This window comes from Podarcis cretensis (assembly GCF_951804945.1).
Source record: "Podarcis cretensis genome assembly, chromosome: 17".
In the NCBI taxonomy this organism is placed as follows: domain Eukaryota; kingdom Metazoa; phylum Chordata; class Lepidosauria; order Squamata; family Lacertidae; genus Podarcis; species Podarcis cretensis.
The window spans coordinates 3339866-3364517 of NC_137187.1; the positions used below are offsets into that span (position 1 = coordinate 3339866).

Here is a 24652-nt window from a genome sequence, read left to right on the forward strand (position 1 = left end):
ATCAGAAGCAAACATAAAGAACAAAGTTGGAGCTCTCTGCAGCTGGAAGCAGAAAACGACTTCCGGCATGCGCTGCCCACAGCAGAGTGACTGAGGAAATCCCCCTGTTTTCCAACAGCACCTGTAGATCATTTCCAGAGTCCCAGCAATTTTGTGCACTCTCCTGCAAGTTCAGTACGGAACTCTTAACGATTAAAAAAAAAAAGTCTTCATGCAAATCAAACAAAAATCTGGTTTATTTACAAGTCAAGAAAACCAATCCACTGGATTAGAAAATTATCCATTATTTACACACAGCACAGCGGTAAGGTTCAGTGGCTAAGCAGAGGTTGGCATTTGAGCTGGAGGTTGCACAAGGCAAGGATGGCTTTGACCAGTTAGGTGAAGCATTTGAGCAGTGGAGAGAAAGACAGGGAACCAAAAAGTGAAGTTACAGAAGCAACGCTGATCCCAAGGGCACTTTATACTGCTGCTCAGCCTGACGGGGCTTGCTGTAATGGAATAGCCTAGGCTAGAGGTCATGATAAAAAGAAGACTCATGATCTCAGGACTAAGGGGAGAATGGCAGGAGTTCTAGCCTTCCACCACGGCGATTGTATACCTGTCTACTCCGAAGTGCATTCAATGGGACTCCCAGCTGTGTTTTCTGGGCCCATGGGAATAACCTATTTTTGTTGCTTCTCTCCCCCTAGACATAGAAAGTGTCCTCCCAGACACTTGCTTTCCCAAGGGGTCTAGATAAAAGTGAGATCCGGCTGAATTAAAACCGATCCTTGTGAATTTGCATGTTTTTATATGGAGTCCCACCCACCGCTCTGTCCCGGAAAGAAACTCATCATCAAATCAAAACTTGCAGTGGTAGATGGCACAGCAAAAAGCACAGATTCTGTGCTAGGCAGAGCTCAAAGCACATTAATCCATGGCACTTTTGCATTAATCCTTATAACTGCTGCGTAGAACGACAACAAAACCTGCCAACGCATCACAGAACAGAGTGGTGACCTAGGACGGTGGTTTTGAAGGGCTCCCCTGTAGAAAGGACCTGTGCTTGGAATCTTATTTTAGGGTCATGGCAACACTGGAAAGCTCAGGATCAGCAGACCATTGGTCCATCTAGCCAGGCCTTGACTCACCATTAAGCCAAATAAGCCCATGCTTAGGGCATCAAGGGAAGGGAAATTATCCATTGCCAATTTTTTAACTTCAATGCACACAAATTGCTCAGTGGAGCATTCATTTTTTTCAGCTAAAAATCGCAACTGAACAACTATGCAACAAGGCAGGCTGGATACCTTATCTCTACGAAGTATAGAACAGATCTGTTGTGTAATATTGGTTTTGAGGATCTGACCAAAGGCTTTGGAATTAGAAAAGGTAGCAGTTTTCCCCAAAAAATATAAATAAAGTGGAAGTGTACAGAAACAAGCATTATTTTCCATCTTACCGTAGGTTTTGTTTCAGTTCTAAACTAATTTTTTTATGGCGTGTGTATGGGCACCAAAATACTGTAAGTGCTTGGGGCCTCTAAAGGTCTTAATCTGGCTCTGCATCTAAGCTCAGAATTGTCAACATTGGCTGGAAGCTGGTCTCTAGGAATTCAGAGAGGGGTCTCTTCCAGCCCCATCGGGAGATGCCAGGGATTAAATTTGGGGTCTTCTGCATGCAAAGCAGGTGTCTTACCGCTGACCTACAGCCCTCGCCCAATAATTGTTATGGTTTGGACTTTAATGGTGGTTGGGGCATGTTTCAAGCATTCAAAAACTGCCTTTTAGAAAAGGGGAAGGCTGGAAAGCCGAATGAATTTGCAAGTGCACTGGGGAGTCCAAGAGGTGTATGGGATTAGTATGCTGGGTCATAGGAGAAGCAGGAAGAATTGCGTTCATTAGTAGGAGACGAATGGAAAGGTGCCATCTGGATTTCCCACTTCAGGCACCCAAATCTCTTGGGCTAGTCCTCCGTAGCTCAGTAAATCTTTCAGAGGAAGTTCTCAGCAGGGGTGGGGTGGGGGGTTAGACAATTTGTGTCTGCTGTGAATGGAGCCAGGCAGGTGGAAGATTATCTATGGCATTATTTTTTCTTCAGGGAGCCCTTTGGTTTCTTCTCCTTCCCTGAAGGCCACTGCTTTTGCCCTTTTTCCTCTTTTTTGCCTAAATTCTCATACAGGGTTGCTTCATCCTTCTGCCTGTGAAAGGAGAAAGGGAAAAACAGAAAGCAGAATGAGCGCTCTTAACGCTCACGGAACCTCAAAATAAAGGAGGGGAGAGAGGAAGCACTGACTGGAAGATGGGGGTGGCTAAGCTGGCCAAGCCACGGCCTTGTGTTGTTTTATATGCTGCCATCGCTGAAAATATTGTGGACGCTCGGGTTGCGAACATGATCCATGCAGGATGAACGTTCGCAACCCGCAGCGGCGCATCTACACATGCGCAGGTTGCAATTTAGCGCTTCTGCGCATGCGCAACCCCCGAAACCCGGAAGTAACCCGTTCCAGTACTTCTGGGTTTCGGCAGGTCCGTAACCTGAAAAAACGCAACCTTAAGCGTCTGTAACCCAAGGTATGACTGTATCAGGGAAATATGTGGCGATATGTATTTCTGTAAAACCCTACTGAAAACAGCAGAAACTGATCATTGAAACTGTCCATCACATCATGTCATGTCCCCTTGGACCCATCTGAGAGATGACATGGTGGGTCAGGGACTGTTATTATGATTATTTTATCATTATGCTGTCTATGATTGTGCTTTGCATTATTATTTTTTTATTATGCTGCATAACATGTACGCTGCCCTGGGACCTTTTGATAAAGGGTGGTATATAAATTGTCGTTGTAATAATAATAATAATAATAATAATAATAATAATAATAATAATGCTATCACAGCAGGTTGTTGCATGAACTCAGCTTTGCAGCTCGGTGCTGGCACACATACTGCTGAGTCAGCACCTGAATCAGCAATTTGCTTTACATGCTGTGAAAATGGGCTTGTCCTTACTCTTGCCCCCAAGCACTCAAGCTTCAAGTGTACCATAGGTGCCATCTCCACAAAAATTCCCCATGAAGGGGTCGTGCAACCCACAAATTTTGGTGCCAGGGCCATGCACACTGCATGGCACCCAAAGACCCTGGCACCCACATTCGCTGGGCCAGTTTGGCGCTCCTGAAGCTGGCTCTTTTATATTTTTCCCACTTTTTTTTTTACGCAGCTCAGATAAACAGGAGGCTACCATTTCAGCAGCTAAATGAATAACATAAACAGAGAAATGTTTTGAAAATGGTTGCTAAAGTGTTCTGTGGATCCAGAGGGGTGCTGATTGTGTGTACCAGCCAACAGGACACCTGCCATTCCCTTGAACCCCTCTTAAACTGAGCAATGCTGGGGGGAGGGGGCAGACTTCAGAGCTGGATTTTGCACGTTTTTGAGCCGCCCAAAGGGAGAACCATGTTAAATGTGTTTGGTGAGAGGACAGGAATGTCATTCCTAAAGCACCATCACTCCAAAAACATTACAGGTTGCCTTCGCCAATGTTCTCTTTATCTACCCCGTGAGATAGTGACAACTGGGAGAGATGCTCTAACGGCTGCCATGGTTGCATTCTTACTTAGAGGATTTTCGTGAAGCCTTTATCTTCTGTGCGGGTGGGTAGGTTATATTCCCATATTCAGATTCGCTTGGTTTTCCTTTCGTAGTCTGCAGCAGAGAGAGAAAAATATATGTATAAATCTCTATATAAGGGGATTAATGGCATGGAGCACAGTGGCACTGTGGTCCTTTGGGCAATGCAGTATTTCCTCGCACAGTGAGGGGCCCCATTTAGTCAGGAAGGAGAAGGTAAGAGGCAAAGCTGCAGGTGCAACCAAGGGGGGGGGGGAGCAGAAGTAGAAAGTCATCCCCCCTTTTTCCTCCCCACACTGCCTGACCTGCTATCTCTGGGGGAAAATCTTCTCTTCTTGCTGTAACTCTGGGCCTCTCCAGGGCATTGGAGGGCTTACGACTGAGTCAAATAATAATAATAATAATAATAATAATAATAATAATAATAATAATAATAACAATAACAATAATTTATTATTTATATCCCGCCCATCTGGCTGGGCCTTCCCAGCCACTCTGGGCGGCTTCCATAAAAACCAAAAATACAGTAAAATCACACGTTAAAAACTTCCCTGAACAGGGCTGCCTTAAGATGTCTTCTGAATGTCAGGTAGTTGTTTATCGCTTTGACATCTGCTGGAAGGGCTGGAAGGACCAAAATGGCCATGCCATTCCTAGCAAGTGTATAGCTGGCTACTTTGGGGTCACAGAGGGACTGTGCATGCACACACACACACAAGCACACAGATACCTGGGGTACACTTTGCAATGCCTAATTATACAAGGTGCTAGAATCTGAATGTCTGTCCCCAGCAACATTGCCACAAGAGGTGTGTCACCCAGCTAGGGCTAGGTAAAAGGTAAAGGTAAAGGACTCCTGGATGGTTAAGTCCAGTCAAAGGTGACTATGGAGTTGTGGTGCTCATCTTGCTTTCAGGCCGAGGGAGCCAGCGTTTGTCAACAGACAGCTTTTCGGGTTATGTGGCCAGCATGACTAAACCGCTTCTGGCGCAACGGAACACCGTGATGGAAACCAGAGCGCATGGAAACACCATTTACCTTCCCGCCGGAGCGGTACCTATTTATTTACTTGCACTGGCGTGCTTTCGAACTGCCGACCTTCTGATCGGCAAGCCCAAGAAGCTCAGTGGTTTAGCCCACAGCTCCACCCACATCCCAACTACAATCTTCTTGAGGATGTGGGGCATCTTCAGTAAAGGAGAAGGTGCTAATGACAGTGACCACCGCATGCCAGTCCCATACCTGCATAACATCCAGCTTCTTCTTAGTGGTCTCTATGAACTGGCAGATAGCCATGTAGATGAACTTGTACTGTGCTTCGGTCTGCACCATGCCTGAGCGCTGGGAGCGAACCATCTGAATGGCCTTTGGGATGTCGATATCACAGTCAAACCCTGGAAGGAAGGAAAAGGGGGAGGCGGAATGTGGATAGCTCAGTTGGTTAGGGCGTGGTGCTGCCAGCACCAAGGTTCCAGGTTCAATCCCCGCTTGGGGCTGGACTAGATGATCCTCAGGACCCCTTCCAACTTTGATTCTATAGTGTAATAAATATATGGGGGAAGAAGTCGTTCAAGACTTACAGGCCAGTCGTAAGCAAGTGGCACTGAACAAAACAGGGCTTGCTCCCAAGTAAGCATGCATGGGATTGCTGTCTTCATTTTTCCTTGCACACGGCACTAAGAGCAACATATAAGTTATGAAATATAAAACAACATCACATTCCATAATAAGATATTCTGTAGCAAGCATAGGAATAATGCAGGCCATGATCCAGCAAAGTACGTTTATGTCCCACTGATTTCATTAGGAGGGATGTGCAGCCCAATCCTATGCATGCTTACTTGGAAGTAGGTCCTTCTGAATTCATTTGTGCTTCCTCCCAGAGCTGGCAGCAGCTTTAGACATGTGCTCAAGTCTCCCACTGAGCTCAGTGCTCATCCATGAATGGTCGAGACCTCTAGCTGCTGAAGGTGGGACAATGCTTCCCTAATGTACAAATGTTTGTACAATGTCCTACATTGAAAAATTTTCTGGCAGAAGGTCATAGAGACGGTCGACATGACTGTACGGAACAATCTTAAATTTGCAGAGGAGAATGTCCTTTTGAATTATATACCCAACATATGGAATCTAAGAAGGGGACAATATAAATGGACTCCCCACGGCCTTTGTACGGCAAAAAGACAGGTACTGATGAACTGGAAAAATAAAGATGAGGATCCCTTTAATGACTGAAGATATGTACAAACTCGCTACACATGAACAAGTTGTGTACAAACGTGGACTTGCCATGGACAAATTTAACAACATTTGGTTAACGACAATAACAATTTCCCCCACTTTTTTGTAAAGTATACAATATCTTTTTTGTTGTTGTTCTGTTCTGTTTTCTACATGGGAAATGTTTCTTGTTTCTTCTTCTTCTTTGAGTCTTACTTTACTCTGTGCACTTGTAATTTTGTACTTTTTTACTTTTCAATAAAGAATACAAAATAACAAGAAGAAGACTAAGATGAAGATGCCCATCTTTACCCAGGCTTCCCCCCGCTCCTGCTGTGCTGCTACAATGTTACTTTGCTATTACTAATATAATATAATATAATATAATATAATATAATATAATATAATATTATAATATAACCAATAATTATTGGCTTTAGTTCATGGTTATAATGTAATTTGTACTGGGTTTTAATTCCCCCTTGCTACTCAAGAGGGCAAACAGGAGATGGGAAGTCCTGTGTCATTTATGGGACAGGCTTTGGTTGGTCTCGTTTTCCCATCTACGTGACCAGGAAGGCAAGGGGCTTAACCCTGGCCAGCGGGAAAGAGACACCAAGGAATTGAATAGCCACCAGGATGGAAAACAAGAAGTGACCTAACCTTTGATGGAGATCAAATCCACAATCATATCGATGACTATGATGGTCCCGGTGCGACCAATCCCAGCACTGTAGGGAGAGATGGAGATTAGGGAGACATGCAGCAGTATGTTCTACATGCAGAAAACAGACAAGGCTTCCCTTGCTAGAACCTACCAAGCCGCAGTTAGTCCAAGACTGTAGTTAGAGCAGCAGTCTCTGGACATCTGCATTTCCCTTCACAGGTTGCCTTTGTGGCCCCTACATTCCTTTTGGAAAAATTATTTTACATAACATCCCTGCTTGAGAGATTAACAAATAAACTACAGTTGACATGTGGATAGATCAAAGAAGATGGCTTGACCCCAAGTGTGGTTTAATTTCATAGCATATGGCAGTATTCCAGAAAATGAAAAATCCCTCCCCCATCAGAATTAGGCTCAATCTGGCTGATCTAAATTTAAACATAGATTATTATATTTGCTTTGAACCCCCCTCCCATGTTCATTAATATACCAACACTTTATTTTGTTTCATTGGTAACACAAGAGGAAAAGTGACTATTACTCATACTTAATCTAATCACAACTCCTGATCAGGCTACGCGATGTTGAACGTTATCTGTTAATTTTCTTCTGTCCTGTTTCATATTTGTTTTTGTTTAAACCAAGTTCATGAACCAAGAACTTATACACTGACCACTAATAATGAACCAAATGTTGCAGATATTACTGCAAATTTATTACACTGTTTTTGTGATATACAAATGGCATGAGAAGACTTGGTCTGTTTATTTGTATTATTTATTATTCCTATTATAAAGCACAATAAAAAGTGATTCCAAATAAAAAATAAAATAGCAGTGATCAGCACTTCTTGTGGAATGTACCTATTAAGACTTATGAGAGGATGCCAAAATTTATCGCTGCTTTATATACCGGCACTGTGATATTTTCCCAGTTTATTTTACTGATCGTTAGAGAACAGATTTCTGTTTGCTGCACATCTAGCAGTGAATTAACAGTGGTGCCAACTCACTCACCTGCAATGAACTATTATGGGTCCAGCTCCAGGAATGCTCTCCTGCTTCTGATTGACTTGGTCAAGAAAACCCAGAACTCCTCCAGGCTCACTGGGCACTCCATGGTCAGGCCAGCTCAGGTATTGGTAATGCCAGATGTCTCGCACAGCCTCACTCTGGCAGGGGGCAACAACATCACACCCTCATGTGGGTTCATGCCCGCAACTCCTTTGTCTATCCCTCAACCCACCGTCTTGCTCTCTCCCATCATGCTTACAGTCAGAGAAAGCAGCCCAAGGATCTCCTAACTCTCAGCCCTGATGGCTGGAGGAAGGAGATCGGCCCAGCTCCTCTCTGTATGTCTCCCAGAGGCTTTGATGACTGTCTCCAGAGAGGGGAGGCAGACAAATCTGACCCCCGAGGGACAGTCCGCAAGCAAGTTCTTCTGCACAAGCCCCATAAGAGGCTTTTATTTCAAGAGGAGAACTTTAGACTGGATGCAACCCATCTCTTATGCCACCCCCCAACTGAAGTCCATCTGAAGAGCCTGGTGGGGCCAAGCAGATTCCTGCTGTCTCCACATATTGGCTATCAGAGGAGCTTCACGCGTTAAGATGCATTTTGTCTGTCTGCTGTACAGTGGTACCTCAGGTTACATACGCTTCAGGTTACATACGCTTCAAGTTACAGACTCCACTAACCCAGAAATAGTGCTTCAGGTTAAGAACTTTGCTTCAGGAAGAGAACAGAAATCAGGCTCCGGCAGCACGGCAGCAGCAGGAGGCCCCATTAGCTAAAGTGGTGCTTCAGGTTAAGAGCAGTTTCAGGTTAAGTACGGACCTCCGGAACGAATTAAGTACTTAACTCAAGGTACCACTGTAATTGTCCCGGAGCCGATTAGTGACAGCGTCAGTGTTGCACAGGCCTTGAGGTCCCAGATTCACGAAGAAGTTCAGGCGAAAATGGTAAGAATGGAAATCTGAACCTCTGGAGTCGCTTGGAGGAAAGCGAATGAAGCTGCCCACAGAGGCATTGTGGGATGGGGTGGGGGAAGAAAGAGGAAACGCAGAACCAGCAGCAAACATTTCAGGGGACTAGCAATTGTTTGCGTAGAATATATATGATTCATGTGGTCCGTTATTACAGAAGATGCAGCTGGAATCACAGCCAAACTGCAGCACCCCAGTGTTTTTGTTTCATTTTGTTTGTTTTTTTAAAACTTAATTATTAATTTTTCACAAAGAAAAAATAACTTTGCAAATTTTAATATACTTTACAAATTTTATATACTTTTAAAATATTAAAAGTATGAGTAGATTGTGTGCCAGAGATGGAGATGAAATAGCAAACATCCAGGTGTTGGGCAAAATGCTGGGATATTTTTTTCCTGCAGGTCCTTATTTTCAGCAATATTTGTAGCGATCAGGGCCATCTTTACCCAGGTATGCAAGGGGTGCGCGGCACCCAGGTGCCGAATTCTTGGGGGAGCCAAATGTATACCTACTGTATAACAGTCCCTCTCAATCGGCAGCAGTGAAAAGCAATGGAGCAAAAGTCTCCTCGGCCCCCCACCTTCATCGCTCTGATACTCCCCCCCCCAAAAAAGGTCAACAACTTTCGCTTTCCCCCTCCCCAAAGCTCAATGGAAGTTAATTTGAGGGCACCTAAACTAAATTTGGGGGCGCTGGACGGATCTTTGTACCCCGGCGGCACATATGCTAAAGACAGCCCTGGTAGCAATAATAGTAGTCATTGAATGTTCTCCAGGCTTGGTGTACTCACATTGTGGATTGATGAAAGGCAGAGCTGTCGGAGTTTATATTCTAAGGCATCATGTTCTCCGATGTTTTCCACAATGTACGGCCCATACTCTTTGCTGCTGCCCACCTCTGGCCAGTAAGGGACACATTTGTTCTGTTAGGAAACAGAAAGCAGGTTTTGATGGGTGACAGTGGGAACAACTGGAATCTTTGGCAGGCCTTGAATGACTCCTGCAAGGTGACATAACTTATGGATGTATTGGATAAGTAATTAATATTACTTATTAATATAGAAGTTAATATAGAATTGTAAAGAACCCACGTTTGGGTGGAGGGAAGTCTTAATACTGTACTTTACTATATAATTTTATTTCATTTTCAGCATTTCAGCATTTTTTCTTCTCCTTTTGTACATATCTGATGGAAAATGATAATTGTGATGTATACTAAAAAAATCAATAAAGATTAAATGCCTCCGCCCAAAAAAGAAAGAAAGTGGGGAGAAGATCACAGCTTGTCCTCTTCATCTAAAGCAAAACTTGGAAGGAAATCTACCACAATAACCACCTGAGGATGGTGAGAGTTCAATAACACCTTACATGCAAACAGCACATGGGTAATTAAAAAACGATTTGACTACTCCTTCACCAGAGTGGTTTGGAGGAGCAGCAGGGAGACAGGAAGGAAGTCCTTAAATCAGGGATAGTCAATGTGATCCCATCCAAATATTGCTGACTATATATTTTTTTTTATAATAATATTTATTAAATTTTGTATAACCAATAAAAAACATACATAATAACATAATATTTTCCATTATCCACATTTCATTCTCAGCTTTGGACTTCCTCACATCTCTTGTTCCTGCTTTCTAAACATAAATTTTACCAGCAAATTATTAACTTGATTTGATTCATATAATATAATTTTCCAATATTTAATATCTCAAATTTTGGGATTTAACATGCACTTATTAAAGCTTAATCATAAAATATTACTTAACCCAGATTTATCTTTTCATCTTCCAATTGAATTTAGATTTATATTCTTTATAACTAGTTTGTTGGAGCCATGTTTTTACTAATCTTACATCTTTCTTAACAATCATACAATTTACAATATTTTTGTAGATAGTCCTTGAATTTCTTCCAGTCTTCCTCCACCAGTTCTTCTCCCAGGTCTCGGATTCTGCCCGTCATCTCCGCCAGTTCCATATAGTCTATCAGTTGCATCTGCCATTCTTCCAGTGTGGGTAGTTCTTGAGTTTTCCAGCTTTTGGCGATGAGTATCCTTGCTGCTGTTGTAGCGTACATAAAAAAGGTTCGATCCTTCTTTTGCACACTCTGACCAACAATGCCCAAGAGAAAGGCCTCTGGTTTCTTAGGGAAGGTATACTTAAATACCTTTTTCAGTTCATTATAAATCATTTCCCAGAAAACCTTCACTCTAGGGCAAGTCCACCAGAGGTGAAAGAATGTTCCTTCAGCTTGTTTACACTTCCAACATTTATTATCAGACACATGGTATATCTTTGCAAGCTTGACTGGGGTCATGTACCACCTGTAAATCATTTTCATAATATTTTCTTTCAAGGCATTACATGCCGTAAATCTCAAACCTGTAGTCCATAACTTTTCCCAGTCAGCAAACATGATATTGTACCCTATGTCCTGTGCCCATTTTATCATGGCTGATTTGACCGTTTCATCCTGTGTATTCCATTTTAACAGCAAGTTATACATTCTTGAAAGTATCTTAGAGCTGGGTTCTAACAATTCAGTTTCTAATTTTGATTTTTCCACCTGGAATCCTACCTTTTTATCCAACTTAAAAACTTCTTTAATCTGAGCATAATGTAGCCAATCTCGCACTTTATCTTTTATTTTGTCCATACTCTGCAACCTCCAGTTATCTCCATCTTTTTCTATTATTTCCCAATATTTCGGCCATTTGGCCTCCATATTGAGTTTTTTCACGGCCTTAGCCTCCATTGGTGATAACCACCTTGGGGTCTTGTTTTCCAATAAGTCTTTATATTTCAACCAGACATTAAATACGGCTTTTCTGACAACATGGTTCTTAAAATTCTTATGTATTTTGGCCTTGTCATACCATAGATATGCATGCCACCCAAACGCATTGTTGAATCCTTCCAAATCTAAAACATCAGTGTTCTCGAGAAGTAGCCAGTCTTTCAACCAGCAGAAAGCTGCTGATTCATAATACAACTTTAGGTCCGGCAGGGCAAATCCCCCTCTTTCTTTAGCGTCAGTTAATATCTTAAACTTAATTCTAGGCTTTTTGCCCTGCCAGACAAATCTTGAAATATCTCTCTGCCACCTCCCAAAACACTCCATTTTGTCCACAATCTGCAAAGTTTGAAACAAAAATAACATTTTTGGCAATACATTCATCTTAATTGCAGCAATACGTCCTGTCAAAGAAAGTTTCAGTCTTGACCAAACATCTAAATCCCTTTTAATTTCAGACCAACATTTTTCATAATTGTCTTTAAATAAGTTCCTGTTCTTCGCTGTTATATTTACCCCTAGGTATCTCACTTTTTTAACCACATTTAATTCTGTCTCTTTCTGAAACCTTTCTGATTCTGAAGAAGTCAAATTTTTTTCCAAAACCTTAGTTTTTTGCTTATTAAGTTTAAATCCTGCCACTCGACCAAACTCATAAATCAGTTGTAATACCCTTTTAGTACTGGGCTCTGGCTCCTGTAGGGTCAAAACTAGGTCATCTGCAAATGCTTTCAGTTTATATTGTTTCGCTCCGAACTGGATACCTTCCACCAACCGGTCTCCTCTAATCATATTCAAGAGCACTTCTAGGACCGATATAAATAACTTCTGTCACCTCAGGCTATTGGCTATCCTGGCTGGGGCTGATGGGGATTTTATGTAATTAATTAATTAATATCCTGCCCCTTACCCCAAAGGAGCATTCTAAAAACATCCTAAAAACCGGTGACCTCAGGGTTGCCAGAAACAGTGAACTTTCAGGCATCCAAAGTCTGGGTGTTTATTTATTTATTTATTTACACACACACCCCCAGAAGTCAATAATGAGGGAGACAAGCACACCGCACCAGGAACGGCATTTCGCAAATAAGGGACCACCATCAAAAAGGCCTATATCATCTGACCACTGCATCATTCTCTTGGCTCTTGGTTTGTATCTTTCCACAGTCCTGATTCCCCCCCCCCCACTGAAAAGCCCCCTGTCTCCCCCCCAACATCCACTTTCCCACCTTGTGCATGTGAATTATTATTATTATTATTATTATTATTATTATTATTATTATTATTTATACTCCACCCTTCCCGGCCAGAGCCGGGCTCAGGGCAGCTAACTCCAGTAAAATTACAGTAAAAACATACTAGGAAGGAAAAAATCAATTTAAAATGCAGGTTAAAATGCATTTTAAAATGCAGCCTCATTTTAAAAGTAGCCCGTATATCAAACCATAAGGGGAGGGAAACATAAGGGTCAGACTCAGTCCAAGCCAAAGGCCAGGCAGAACAGCTCTGTCTTGCAGGCCCTGCAGAAAGTCTCGCAGGGCCCTAGTCTCTTGTGACAGAGCGTTCCACCAAGTTGGGGCCAGTACTGAAAAGGCCCTGGCCCTCGTTGGGATCAATCTAACCACCTTGCAACTTGGGACCTCCAAAATGTTGTCATTTGTGGACCTTAAGGTCCTCTGCGGGGCATACCAGGAGAGGTGGTCCCGTAGGTACGAGGGTCCTAGGGCTTTAAAGGTCAAAACCAGCACCTTAAACCTGACCCTGGACTCCACTGGGAGCCAGTGCAGTTGGTAAAGCACTGGATGAATGTGATCCCGTGGCAAGGACCCTGTAAGGAACCTCGCCTTGGCATTCTGCACCCGCTGGAGTTTCTGGGTCAGCTTCAAGGGCAGCCCCGCGTAGAGCGAGTTACGATAATCAAGCCTGGAGGTGACCGTCGCATGGATCACTGTGGTCAGATCAGGGCGAGAAACCCCACAGGTCAGCAAAGTGGTAGGAAGGGAAGGGTTAACATGAAAAGGTGAAGCACTTCTCTGCTGGAACTGAGCTTTGCAGCAAAGAAATTGGCTGTTGTGCATCATTTGTGTGGAATGTTTGGCACCACCTTCCAAGGGAGTTTCTCACAATTCTGGAGGAGATGAAGACCAAGCAAGAAAGATGTAATGTATGCTGAGAAGGTGGAGGACTGGATGGAGAGGAATGTCCCCCCCCCTTGCCCCCCCTTACCCTTCCTTTCTCCACTTCTCGAGTGGTCATCACAATGATCCGTGAGTTTTCTTGCCACACCATCTGCCAGAAATCGTTGGTGGTGGCATCCAGGCAACCTTGGCTGGCAATGTAAGTTTTGCTGCATTCCTCAGGGCTGAATAGCTTGTTCTGCAAGTGAGCAAACAGGTAAAATATAAAGGGCCTGGAGCGAATATCCACCACCACCCTTCTTTCTGGAAGACATGACTCAGCTCCTCACCTTGATGTAGTTGGCATTTATATAATCTGAGCCAGGATCTCTGTCTTGGAGGATGACTCGAGAGTGGTCAACTAAAAGAGGAGGCAGCGCGGTTAGTATGTCTCTTGAGCAATGCCCTAGGCAACAGGGGCCTTTGCAATCCACTCTCTGCAGGGCTCAAGGCACAAACAGAGGTAGCAGCCTGTGACCGGGGCTGGATTTAGGTTTGACAAGGCCCTAAGTTACTGAACGGGGACGCAGGTGGCGCTGTGGGTTAAAGCCTCAGCGCCTAGGGCTTGCCGATCGAAAGGTCGGCGGTTCGAATCCCTGCGGCGGGGTGCGCTCCCGCTGCTCGGTCCCAGCGCCTGCCAACCTAGCAGTTCGAAAGCACCTCCGGGTGCAAGTAGATAAATAGGGACCGCTTACCAGCGGGAAGGTAAACGGCGTTTCCGTGTGCGACTCTGGCTCGCCAGAGCAGCGATGTCACGCTGGCCACGTGACCCGGAAGTGTCTCCGGACAGCGCTGGCCCCTGGCCTCTTAAGTGAGATGGGCGCACAACCCCAGAGTCTGTCAAGACTGGCCCGTACGGGCAGGGGTACCTTTACCTTTACCTTTTAAGTTACTGAAGGTAATGCAGCCCTTTATATGTCCAGCTGCCCTTTGTCAACAACAAATTGTCGCTGTTTCTTGTGTTGAATATATGCTCTTCCCTCCCCCTCCCCTTTTATGAAGATTACCCACTCTGAGACCCCACAGCTAATTCTCCCCTGGCCTCCTCGCTGGCCCAAGTAGGACCAATTCAGCCAGCTAGCCCTGGTGACTATCTAATGCTTATTAGATGGACTTCCCCCAAATTGATTTCTGAACTTCGAATTTTATTGTTATTCATGTTTTTATACTGTATTTTATGCTGCTTTTACAATTAAGTGTTTTAAATTTGTTGTTTGCCACCCTGAGCCCGGTTTTCTGAAACGGGAAGGGCGGGGTACAAATAAAAAAAATATTATTATTATTATATGGTAATTTATGGACCTACACAACACAAAACACTGTTGCTGTATGTAGGTTTTCTTTTATTTGTTTTTTATCTTATATTTTGGAAATGTACATCCAGTTTTCCCCCCTTTAAATATTTTGGAGCCCCCTAAAAGAGTGAGTCCTAAGCTATAGCTTGTTTGGCTTATACGTAAATCCGACACTACCTGTGACCAGTGATATTTTTCTAGAAAATGAGGTGCCAGAACTCACCATGAACACCTCCCTCATTCTCCTAGAATGGCAATGGAGCCCACCTGAAAGGTGCCGGAACTGAGTTCTGGCTGGAAAAAAGCACTGCCTCAGACTCCTCTGCCACCTGATTCTGTGGCTTGTGTAGGCCCAGCTTCTGGGTCAAGATGAGAGGTGGAACTTCAGACTCACATGGCAAAATGTTCTTATAGCGGTTCTTGCCCTTGTTTTCTGGTCTTTGGCCCTCATGCCGTTCATACAAGTTCTTCGTCTCTTGTTTCTGCAAGCTCTGAAAGGGGAAGAGGCATGGAGGAGTGTTTAGTAAGGGCAAGCCTGGCTTACAGCTGGAGGAGAGAAAGAGATCTAAAAACTGGGATTCATGGGTTCAGCTTGTCCACGGGGTTGCTGAGAGGTGCTGTTAGCGCTTGCCTGTGGATTGGAGGCAGGAGGCACAGGAACAATAAGTGACCACCAGGAAGCATCTCTCAAGCATGAGGAAGCATCCAGTGGTGTAGCATGGGGGGTGCAGGGGGGGCCGGCCGCACCGGGCGCAACATCTGGGGGTTAGGGTTAGGGGGCGCAAATCCATGGGTTAGGGGGCGCAAATTACTTGCCTTGCCCCGGGTGCTGACAACCCACGCTACGCCACTGGAAGCATCCATGTTTACCCCCACCCCCACCTCTCTTTCTTGCATCAAAATTTAAATAATAAGTGTCTTGGGGCAGGTGTTTTTGCTTGTGATGTGCCATACACATTGGTGACACTGACATAATCTCCAGCACTGTCGTTGGTTGTCTCCCAAGTTGGCAAGGCTCATTTGACATCAACACTAGGGCTGGACAATACAGTGGTACCTTGTTTTGAGTCCGGGATCCGTTCCGGAGCCTCAGATGTTAGACGAAAAGGACGCACAACAAAGCGCCACTCTGTGCACGTGCGTGGAGCGGTTTGTGCTTCTGCGCATGCGCAAAGCGTGATTTAGCGCTTCTGCACATGCGCGAGCAGCAAACCCGGAAGTAACCCATTCCGGTACTTCCGGGTTTACCGCAAACGTTCAACAAAATGAACACTCAACGAGGCGGACTCAAAATGAGGTACCACTGTATATCAATATATCATCCCAAACCAGTTTGAAGTCCATACTGTGATATTGGTTACATAGTTTTTGACCTGGTAATATATCACGAATCATGATGTGTGCTAGGGCTGGGCGATATATCATCCAAAACCAATTTCAAGTCTATATCATGAAATTTGATTTTTTTTATATATAATTTTTGACCTGACAATGTATTACAACTCATTGTGTATGTGTGTGTGCGTGCTATGCAAAAATCACAATGTGGGGGAAACTGTGAATCCAGCCAGTGTCTATACATAGCTCTATCCTTATTCCAGACATTGTGATAAATCAGTATATTGTAATGTTGAACTCGTGATATATCACAAAGTTGAAAACCATATATTGCCCAGCCCTAATCAACACAAAATAGACTTTAGTGTCATTGGCCTAGTCTTCCGCCATTAAGAGTTTCAGCACGTGTCTTCTGCTTTATCCTTTAAACTCCTGCCAAAAACTTTTCTATTCCACTTTTGCAGGCAATTGAGAATACATCTCTCCATCACAGTTAGTTGCTGCCCTCCGATTTTAATTCTTTTCTATGTTTTTATTATATAGATATATTATTGTAAACTGCTCTAACTTTTCTTAGGATATGTCAGGATGCAAATGACTTTATAAATGAATGCATTCTAAAAATGCTAGCGGTCGAAACAATAAGGCCTTGTGAATGCGTCAGTACACCACCCCCAGTTGAGGTGGGGATAAGCCAAGAACCAGGACAGGAGCAGGGAGTTCCGGACTCCATAACGCATCACGAGGAAGAAGAAGCCCCACAGTTCGCCACTCACATCAAACTCCTCCCAGAAACCTCCTTTGGCAGCCTCTTCCTCTTGGCTTTTCTTCTCGAGCATCTGCACTCTATTCTCAATGTCGGCTGCGTTCACCCGGGTGGCGTTGAAAGGCTGGCGGGAGAGAAGGAAGGAAGGAAAGAAGGGGAAATGTGAGAAACAAACAGAGGTCTCTCTCGAGACAAGAAAAAGGTAAGGTCAAGGCAGCGGCGTAGCGTGGGTTGTCAGCACCCAGGGCAGGGCAAGTAATTTGCGCCCTAACCCCTAACCTGCCGCCGCTGCCAGCTTCTTCTTGCTGCTGCCTGGGCTAGTCGGGTGTGGTTCTCTCCCACGCTCAGCGCTGCACTGGGTGGCCACTGCACTGTCCCTCCCCCAGATAGTCCCTCCCTCGCTCTCTCTCCACTCTGCAACGCAACGCACGCCTGGCACCCTCCCCCTCCACAGTGGGCGGCGACCCGGCAGCTCGGATCGGATTCGCACAGCCAGCACTGCAGTGAGAGAGAGTGAGTGAGCCAGGTAGGGGCAGAGAGCTGCGAGTGCGAGCGTGCCCCCCCAAATGTTGCGCCCGGTGCGGCTGGCCCCCCCCTGCACCCCCCACGCTACGCCACTGGGTCAAGGAGCAGAGCTCTCCCACCCACAAACCCAGAATGTGGGCTGCTTATCTCTTTGCTTGGCGGCTACTTTTCCCCATGAGCTGGGAGGGGGAATAGCGGCAGGGGGGGGGAGGAATCCACCAAGGAGAGAGAAAAATGATCAGTTGAGGGAGAAGGGGAACACAGAATCATAGGATTGGGGAGTTGTTATGTACAGTGGTACCTTGGGTTACAGACGCTTCAGGTTACAGACTCCGCTAACCCAGAAATAGTACCCCTGGTTAAGAACTTTGCTTCAGAATGAGAACAGAAATCATGTGGCTGCAGCAGCGGGAGGCCCCATTAGCTAAAGTGGGACCTCAGGTTAAGAACAGTTTCAGGTTAAGAACGGACCTCCAGAATGAATTAAGTTCTTAACCCGAGGTGCCACTGTACTGAGCTTGGATCCTAGAACAATAGGCTGGTAGGATCCTAGAAGGCAACAACCTGGTTGGCCTGCAGGAGCAGACCAATCAGACCCCAGGAGGTAGTTAATCAGCCTATTAGGCCAGTAGGATCCTAAAATGCAACAACTGATTGGCCTGCAGTAGCAGCCCAATCAGGCTCCAGGAGGGAAGCAGAATCAGCCAATCAGACGGAACACATTGTGTAAATAACGTATATAAAACCTGAGGTCTGGAGGTGGGGTGGGATTCACTCTCACTGTTTTACGAGCTGCAATAAAGAGCATGAAGGCTTTCCAGTCCAAGTCAGGCTGAACGGTAAGATTCCAGAAAAAGGGAGAGGAGGAGCCTTGAAGCTGTCTATCAAAACCTTTTTTGGAAGCTGAACGTCCGACGGGGTTTCTGCAGCTTCTGATTGGCTGCAGGAGCTTGCTGCAGCCAATCAGAAGCCGTGCTTTGGTTTCCGAACATTTTGGAAGTTGAAAGGACTTCTGGAACGGATTCCGTTCAACTTCCAAGGTACAACTGTATTTTAAAATGAATATTTTAATTCATCCATAAGAGAAAAACTGAAGGGAAAAGCACATAAAAGAATAAAGGGTCATAGACTATTTCCAATAAATTCATACATTGTATCTTATATTGTGTTGCAATTTGTTAAACTATCTTATCACAGTCACTGTAGCATTTTATGCCATTGCTACAGTGACATTAAAAATGTTAAACACCTCTCCAAAAATAAATAAGCATTCATGACTTATTTTGAAACTTCTTGGTCATTAACCCCAAAACAGTGTTTCTCCCCATCAGGGCTATGTCCTATATCTTCACCCTTAATTGTTGAAATACTCGTGCCCCCCCCCCTTTTGTTAAATGTGGTTGCTACATCATTTGTTCACCAGTTTTGGGGTTTACTCCAGAGGTATTCTGTAATGTGTGACCATAATTCATGAAATTATTGTCCATAGTTTCTTATACAGGGACAAGTCCACCAGACATATGAGTAGGTTCTTTTATTAACGGTACCCAGAACCTATGCCAGTTATTTGTTAAATCCTACACAGCACCAGATGTTGTAAAAATGTTGCTACCATCTGAAAATTAGCCTCTTAAAGTTAATCAGAGACCAGTCTTTCTACTTTCCAGTTCTACAGTTAAAACTGATATTCTACTTCTGCTACTTCCTTATTCTGTTTCTCCATACAGCTACAGTCTTTCTGTTCTAATGCCATCAACGCTTCCTTATGTATTAGATAATTTCCCCCTTGCCGCTGGCTTTAACAAAATCTGTGTTTAAGATAACTCCAGTTTGCCATTTTGATTATCCTTCTTACAAAATAACAATAATACTCGAAAGCTGTGGAAATGTGGCAGCTTTTTTCCCTTCCTCATCTGCAGGAATAACTTCATAGTTTTTTAAAAAATACTTTAGAAATTTTCCACAAATCTGTCCATCTCACTGAATGAAATTTAAGCCATTTACTTGTATTTCCCCAAACTGCTTCGCAATCACAATCCCTTGCAAAAAAATTCCAGCTAAAGGAAAAAGGTTTAGGCCCAAACCATAGATATTCCAATTTTTTGAAAAGCCACATAACCGAGATGACTTAAAAACAAACCAAAAACATGCATCATATTACTTTCCATAGACCACATCACATAACAACATGGGATAGAAAAAGTTTGTTTTTAATTTGAGGATGCTGGGTTTGTCCCCAACAAATAACATTGTCTAAATTCTTTCTCATTAATTGTGTGTCCCTCCAGTTCATAGCTGTCAATGTTTCCCCTTTTTAAGGGAAATTCCCTTATTCTGAATAGGATTTGCTATGTACTGAGTTGAACAGGATCCAAAAGGCAGCAGTCTGATTGGTCCTAGAAGAACAGGATTCAGAATGCAGCAGTCTGATTGGTCCTAGAACAATGCAGCAGTATGATTGGTCCTAGAACAATAGGATTCAGAATGCAGCAGTCTGATTGGTCCTAGAAGAATAGAATTCAGAATGCAGCAGTCTGATTGGTCCTAGAACAATGCAGCAGTATGATTGGTCCGCAGGAGCCACCTAATCCAGCTCCAGGTGGAAGTGAATCTGCAACCTGATTGGCCTACAGGAGAATCCCAGAAATAGCCAATCACGTGCGGCCCATTGTATAAATAATGTATATAAAACAGATATTTTGGGGGAACTTCCATTCCTCGTTACTATGAGCTGAATAAAGAGCATGAAATCCACACTCGACTCCGAGTATATTTCAGGATTCCTCGCAAGAAAAGGGAAAAGTTGACAGCTAGGCTCCAGTTGTTTTAGAGAAGCATCTAACAAACGTTATAAATAAGAGAGGAAATCAAATTGGATGGGTAAAGCAGACGTGGTCTACACTTCTCTGTGTAGCTCTATATCAGTACCTGTCTCAAATACAGATAGGATCCAGAGGCCTCTTCAATTCCCGTTTTCTTAAAATGCTCCACCAGGTCAGCCAAGCTGCCAAACCTCTCTGTGCCCCCAATTGTGTACTTCCCTTTCTGGAGGGGAAAAAATATATATATTATTAGTCATGTCCCTTATATATGTAACATGCTTCTCCCGTGCATAATTTTTTGCTGATCAGTTGTATTTCCAGTGCTCTGGGAGGTTATGACCAGAACCAGTCGCAAGTAACAACCCTCACATTTAACATGCCTACACCAATTAACACGAGACACAATCGACCAAGGCTTTCTGCTGTTGAAATGAATTGGGAGATCTCAAAATACCACTACAGGCAACTCTCATTTTGCATGTGTTTGATGCGCACCCAACTGAGCACGCACATGCCATGTTTTGCACTGGAAGAGGAAAGGACTGGGGCGGAATGGGGTGAGGCAGGGTTACGTGGGCTTCACCATAGCTGTCAACGTTTCCCTTTTCTTAAGGGAAATTCCCTTATTCCGAATAGGATTCCTTGCAAGAAAAGGGAAAAGTTGACAGCTATGGTGCTTCACCAACACGCACAATGACCCGGAATGTCATCCCTTCATAAAGGGATGTGTGTGCACTTGTATTGTTTTCTTACGCAACTCCTATTTGTTTCAATAGGGCTTCCTCAGAAGAACTTCATGGTGGTTGGTGCCCCATTCATCTAGCCCATCCTATTTCCCCTCAGAGCTTGGTTGATTAACCAGCTGCAGCAACAGGCACTTAAAGGCAGTGAGAAGATCTAATGCAGTGTGATGGCTTTGCTGGCCTTAGATCGGAAGGCGATGGCTCAAATGCCTACACAGCCACAAAGTTTACTGCCTGTTCTTGAGCTAGTGACTCCATCTCAACTTACTGCACAGAGTTGCTGAGGAGAGAATTCCAGAATTCGGCAGCCAGGTTGCTCACCGGAGCAAGACGGTTTGAGCATACAGTGGTACCTCGCAAGACGAATGCCTCGTAAAACGAAAAACTCGCAAGACGAAAGAGTTTTTCGTTTTTTGAGTTGCTTCGCAAGACGGATTTCCCTATGGGCTTGCTTCGCAAGACGAAAACGTCTTGCAAGTTTGTTTCCTTTGTCTTGCAAGTTTGTTTCCTTTTTCTTAAAACCGTGCATTTGCAACTTGACTTCGAGGAGCAACACATAGCACGCGGTGTGGTAGCCTTTTTTGAGGTTTTTGAAGACTTTGGTGATTTTTGAAGCTTTTCCAAAATCCGTGCTTCGCAGGACGAAAAAATCGCAAGACGAAAAAACTCGCAGAACGAATTAATTTCGTCTTGCGAGGTACCACTGTATTATGCTGATCCTGGTCCAACTGCGCTGGCTACCCATTAGTTTCCGGGCCCAATTCAAAGTGCTGGTTTTGACCTATAAAGCCTTAAATGGCTTAGGACTGCAATACCCCAAGGACCGCCTCTTCCCATATGAACCTGCCCGGACCCTGAGATCATCTTATGAGGCCCTTCTTCATGTGCCTCCTCCTCGAGAGGTCGAGAGGGTGGCAACACAAGAACGGGACCTTCTCTGCAGTGGCTCCCCATTTGTGGAATGCTCTCCCCAGGGAGGTTCCCCTGGTGCCTTCATTATACACCTTTAGGCACCAGGTGAAAATGTTCCTTTTTAACCACGCCTTTGGTTGATCCGATTTTAAAATGTTTTTGGGTTTTTTTGTGGAGGGGAGTATTGGGTTGCTGTTTTTATTTTTATTAGGTATTTTGTGATTTTATATCTTGATTTTATTCTGTGAACTGCCTTGAGGCCCCCTGGTTTACAAAGGCCTTGGGAGGGGGGATTATTGGTTTTGTTCTGTTCTTGTTTTTATTATGTATTCTGTGTTTTTTATTGTATTTTTATATTGTGGGCCACCCTAAGAGCCCCCGGGTGCAGGGTGGTATACAAATTTAATAAATAATAAGCGGGGGAGGGGGAGGTCCTCACATAAATTCCAGATGGGAGGCATACAAATGTGATGAATAAAATAGTAATTAAAATTAATTAATAAATTAGGCTCACTGGATTCCTGGTTGACACTTACCGGTAATTTTGAGACCATGACAAAGAGAAACCTGCCATCTAAGTGTGCTCATGGGAAAGTGGTTGTTTTCTGTCTCCCCGCCCCTCGGCCACCTCTCCACAAGTTTCTCACCTCACACATAACCTTGACATGAGTAACTTTAAGTCGTTCTTTGGGGGTGCTAGCGGCTCCAGGGGCATCACCCCCAGATTTAGGCTGGTCGGTGAGGACAGACAGCACAAAGTCACCCGGCTTGCTGAGGCTCTCACGAACCAAGAAAGTCCATGGTGCAGCCTTAGTTTGGAGTAAGGTCTCGGCAGCTGGGCCAGAAAGATGACCATGGTACCACCTGGGGAGAAGGAGGGATGGAAAACAGAATCAGGCCACAGAAAAAGAGGGTAAGCATGGCTGAAGCATCGCTGGGGTAACAGAAGCAGCATACGACAAAGCAGGATGATGATGATGATGATGATGATGATGATGATGATTTATACCCCGTCCATCTGGCTGGGTTTCCCCAGCCACTCTGGACGGCTCCCAATAGAATATCAAAAACACATTAAAACATCAAACATTAAAAACTTCCCTAAAGAGGGCTGCCTTCAGATGTCTTCTAAAATCAGATAGTTGTTTATTTCCTTGACATCTGGTGGGAGGGCATTCCAAAGCATTGCTTTCTATCTCCACCCTTGGACTTTGGGTAGCTGGAGTGATGCAGCTGTGCAGGCTGTGTTCTTCAGAATTATCCTGTTGCATGACCACTTGCCATTCCCATATTGGAGAAGTGTAAAATGTATTTCGTAATATACACAGGGAGAGGTAACACTTTGGAGGTAAAAAGGTAAAGGATCACTAGATGGTTAGGTCCAGTCAAAGGTGACTCTGGGGTTGCGGCGCTCATCTCGCTTTCAGGCCAAGGGAGCCGGCATTTGTCCACAGACAGCTTTCTGGGTCATGTGGCCAGCATGACTAAACTACTTCTGGCGCAACGGAACACCAGAATAGAAACCAGAGTGCACAGAAACGCCATTTACCTTCCCGCCGCAGCAGTATCTATTTATCTACTTGCACTGGTGTGCTTTTGAACTGCTAGGTTGGCAGGAGTTGGGACAGAGCAATGGGAGCTCACTCTGTCGCAGGGATTCGAAACACCGACCATCTGACCAGCAAGCCCAAGAAGCTCAGTGGTTTAGACCACAGCGCCACCCTTTTAACACTTTGGAGCAACCATGACAACTGCTCAGGTCATCTCTGCATCATACAACATAGCCAGGGATTTGACATGCGAAACAGCCACACCAATCAGAAAATCCCCATAAGCAATCTGGGATTCATTGGAGTCTGCTAGCCCCTAGAAATGGACTGCTGTAGTAGGTCCTTCACCCTTCCCGAAAGGAACAGTTGCTGCAAGCCTAAACCTCAACAGGAAGTGATCTGATGATGACAAGGGACTTGAAGTAAACCCACTTTCAGATCATCCTCCTTCCCGCTAGAGAAAACCAAACTGACAGTGTGTCCTGCAACATGACTAGAGCCGATGACAAATTGGGACAGCCCCACAGTTGCCATGGCAGCCATGAAGTCTGGCGCTCTTGCAGCTGCAGCAGCCTTGACACGGAAGTTGAGCTTCTCCCTTAATAAACTCAGGAGTCTCAACACCAAATGAAATATACCCTGACAGTGTCATGGGCAGCAGGTTGACTGGTACACCAGCAGATTCCCTCAGCTGTTCAAAGTGCCCAACACAAGATATAAACACTCCAGATTGGCACACAAATTAACAGAAAGCCTAGAAACAATTCTGATAATTTTTAGCAACCATTCTTCACAGCTCTCAAGTCTGGGTTCAACCAGTGTTGAATCAAGCATCCAGGAGGACTTAGCTGGGAGATATTATTCCCCCCACCCCCCAGTATCTCCCCGACTCAGATCTTGTTAATATCAACCAGCTAGCCTTCTTGTCTGCAGTTAAAACACGGCTGAAGGAGATCTTATTATAAATTGTGCTGGCATTTAATAACAGTATCAGTAGACCAGAGGGCAGTCTGATAAACCAACCATGGACTATCTGGCTGAGAGAGAGAGAAAGACCAGAAACGGCTACAGGCATAAAGTGTCTTGGTCTGAAAGCTGCAAAAAAAAAAAAAAAAATTCCCCTGACTATTCCCTCAGGTATACCATTCTGACACTTTTTTTGGTAGCCTTCTCAGATTCCCTAATTTGTCCAAAAGTTTTGCTGGCCCCCTACTGTGATTCAGTGAAGCCCGAAT

The 24652-nt window shown here is 44.4% G+C and overlaps 1 protein-coding gene across 4 annotated transcripts in view; it reads right to left on the reverse strand.

The window, feature by feature from the left end:
- Positions 1 to 218: 218 nt before the first annotated feature.
- The window catches only part of PTPN6 (protein tyrosine phosphatase non-receptor type 6), a gene marked incomplete at its 3' end in the record, with an annotated part of 41969 nt that continues 17535 nt past the window's right edge, over positions 219 to 24652 (reverse strand). For 3 of the 4 annotated variants that reach the window (XM_079960269.1, XM_079960270.1, XM_079960271.1), the window contains 12 exons: positions 22515 to 22731; positions 20319 to 20435; positions 16876 to 16989; positions 15156 to 15252; positions 13757 to 13827; positions 13516 to 13665; positions 9282 to 9413; positions 7521 to 7675; positions 6501 to 6568; positions 4860 to 5011; positions 3604 to 3692; positions 219 to 2182 (listed from right to left, as the gene is read on the reverse strand). In XM_079960269.1, the coding sequence (XP_079816395.1) occupies positions 2068 to 2182; positions 3604 to 3692; positions 4860 to 5011; positions 6501 to 6568; positions 7521 to 7675; positions 9282 to 9413; positions 13516 to 13665; positions 13757 to 13827; positions 15156 to 15252; positions 16876 to 16989; positions 20319 to 20435; positions 22515 to 22731 (1477 nt within the window). Of the gene's footprint in view, positions 2183 to 3599; positions 3693 to 4859; positions 5012 to 6500; positions 6569 to 7520; positions 7676 to 9281; positions 9414 to 13515; positions 13666 to 13756; positions 13828 to 15155; positions 15253 to 16875; positions 16990 to 20318; positions 20436 to 22514; positions 22732 to 24652 lie in introns of those variants that run through there. The other variant, XM_079960272.1, reaches the window with a different exon arrangement.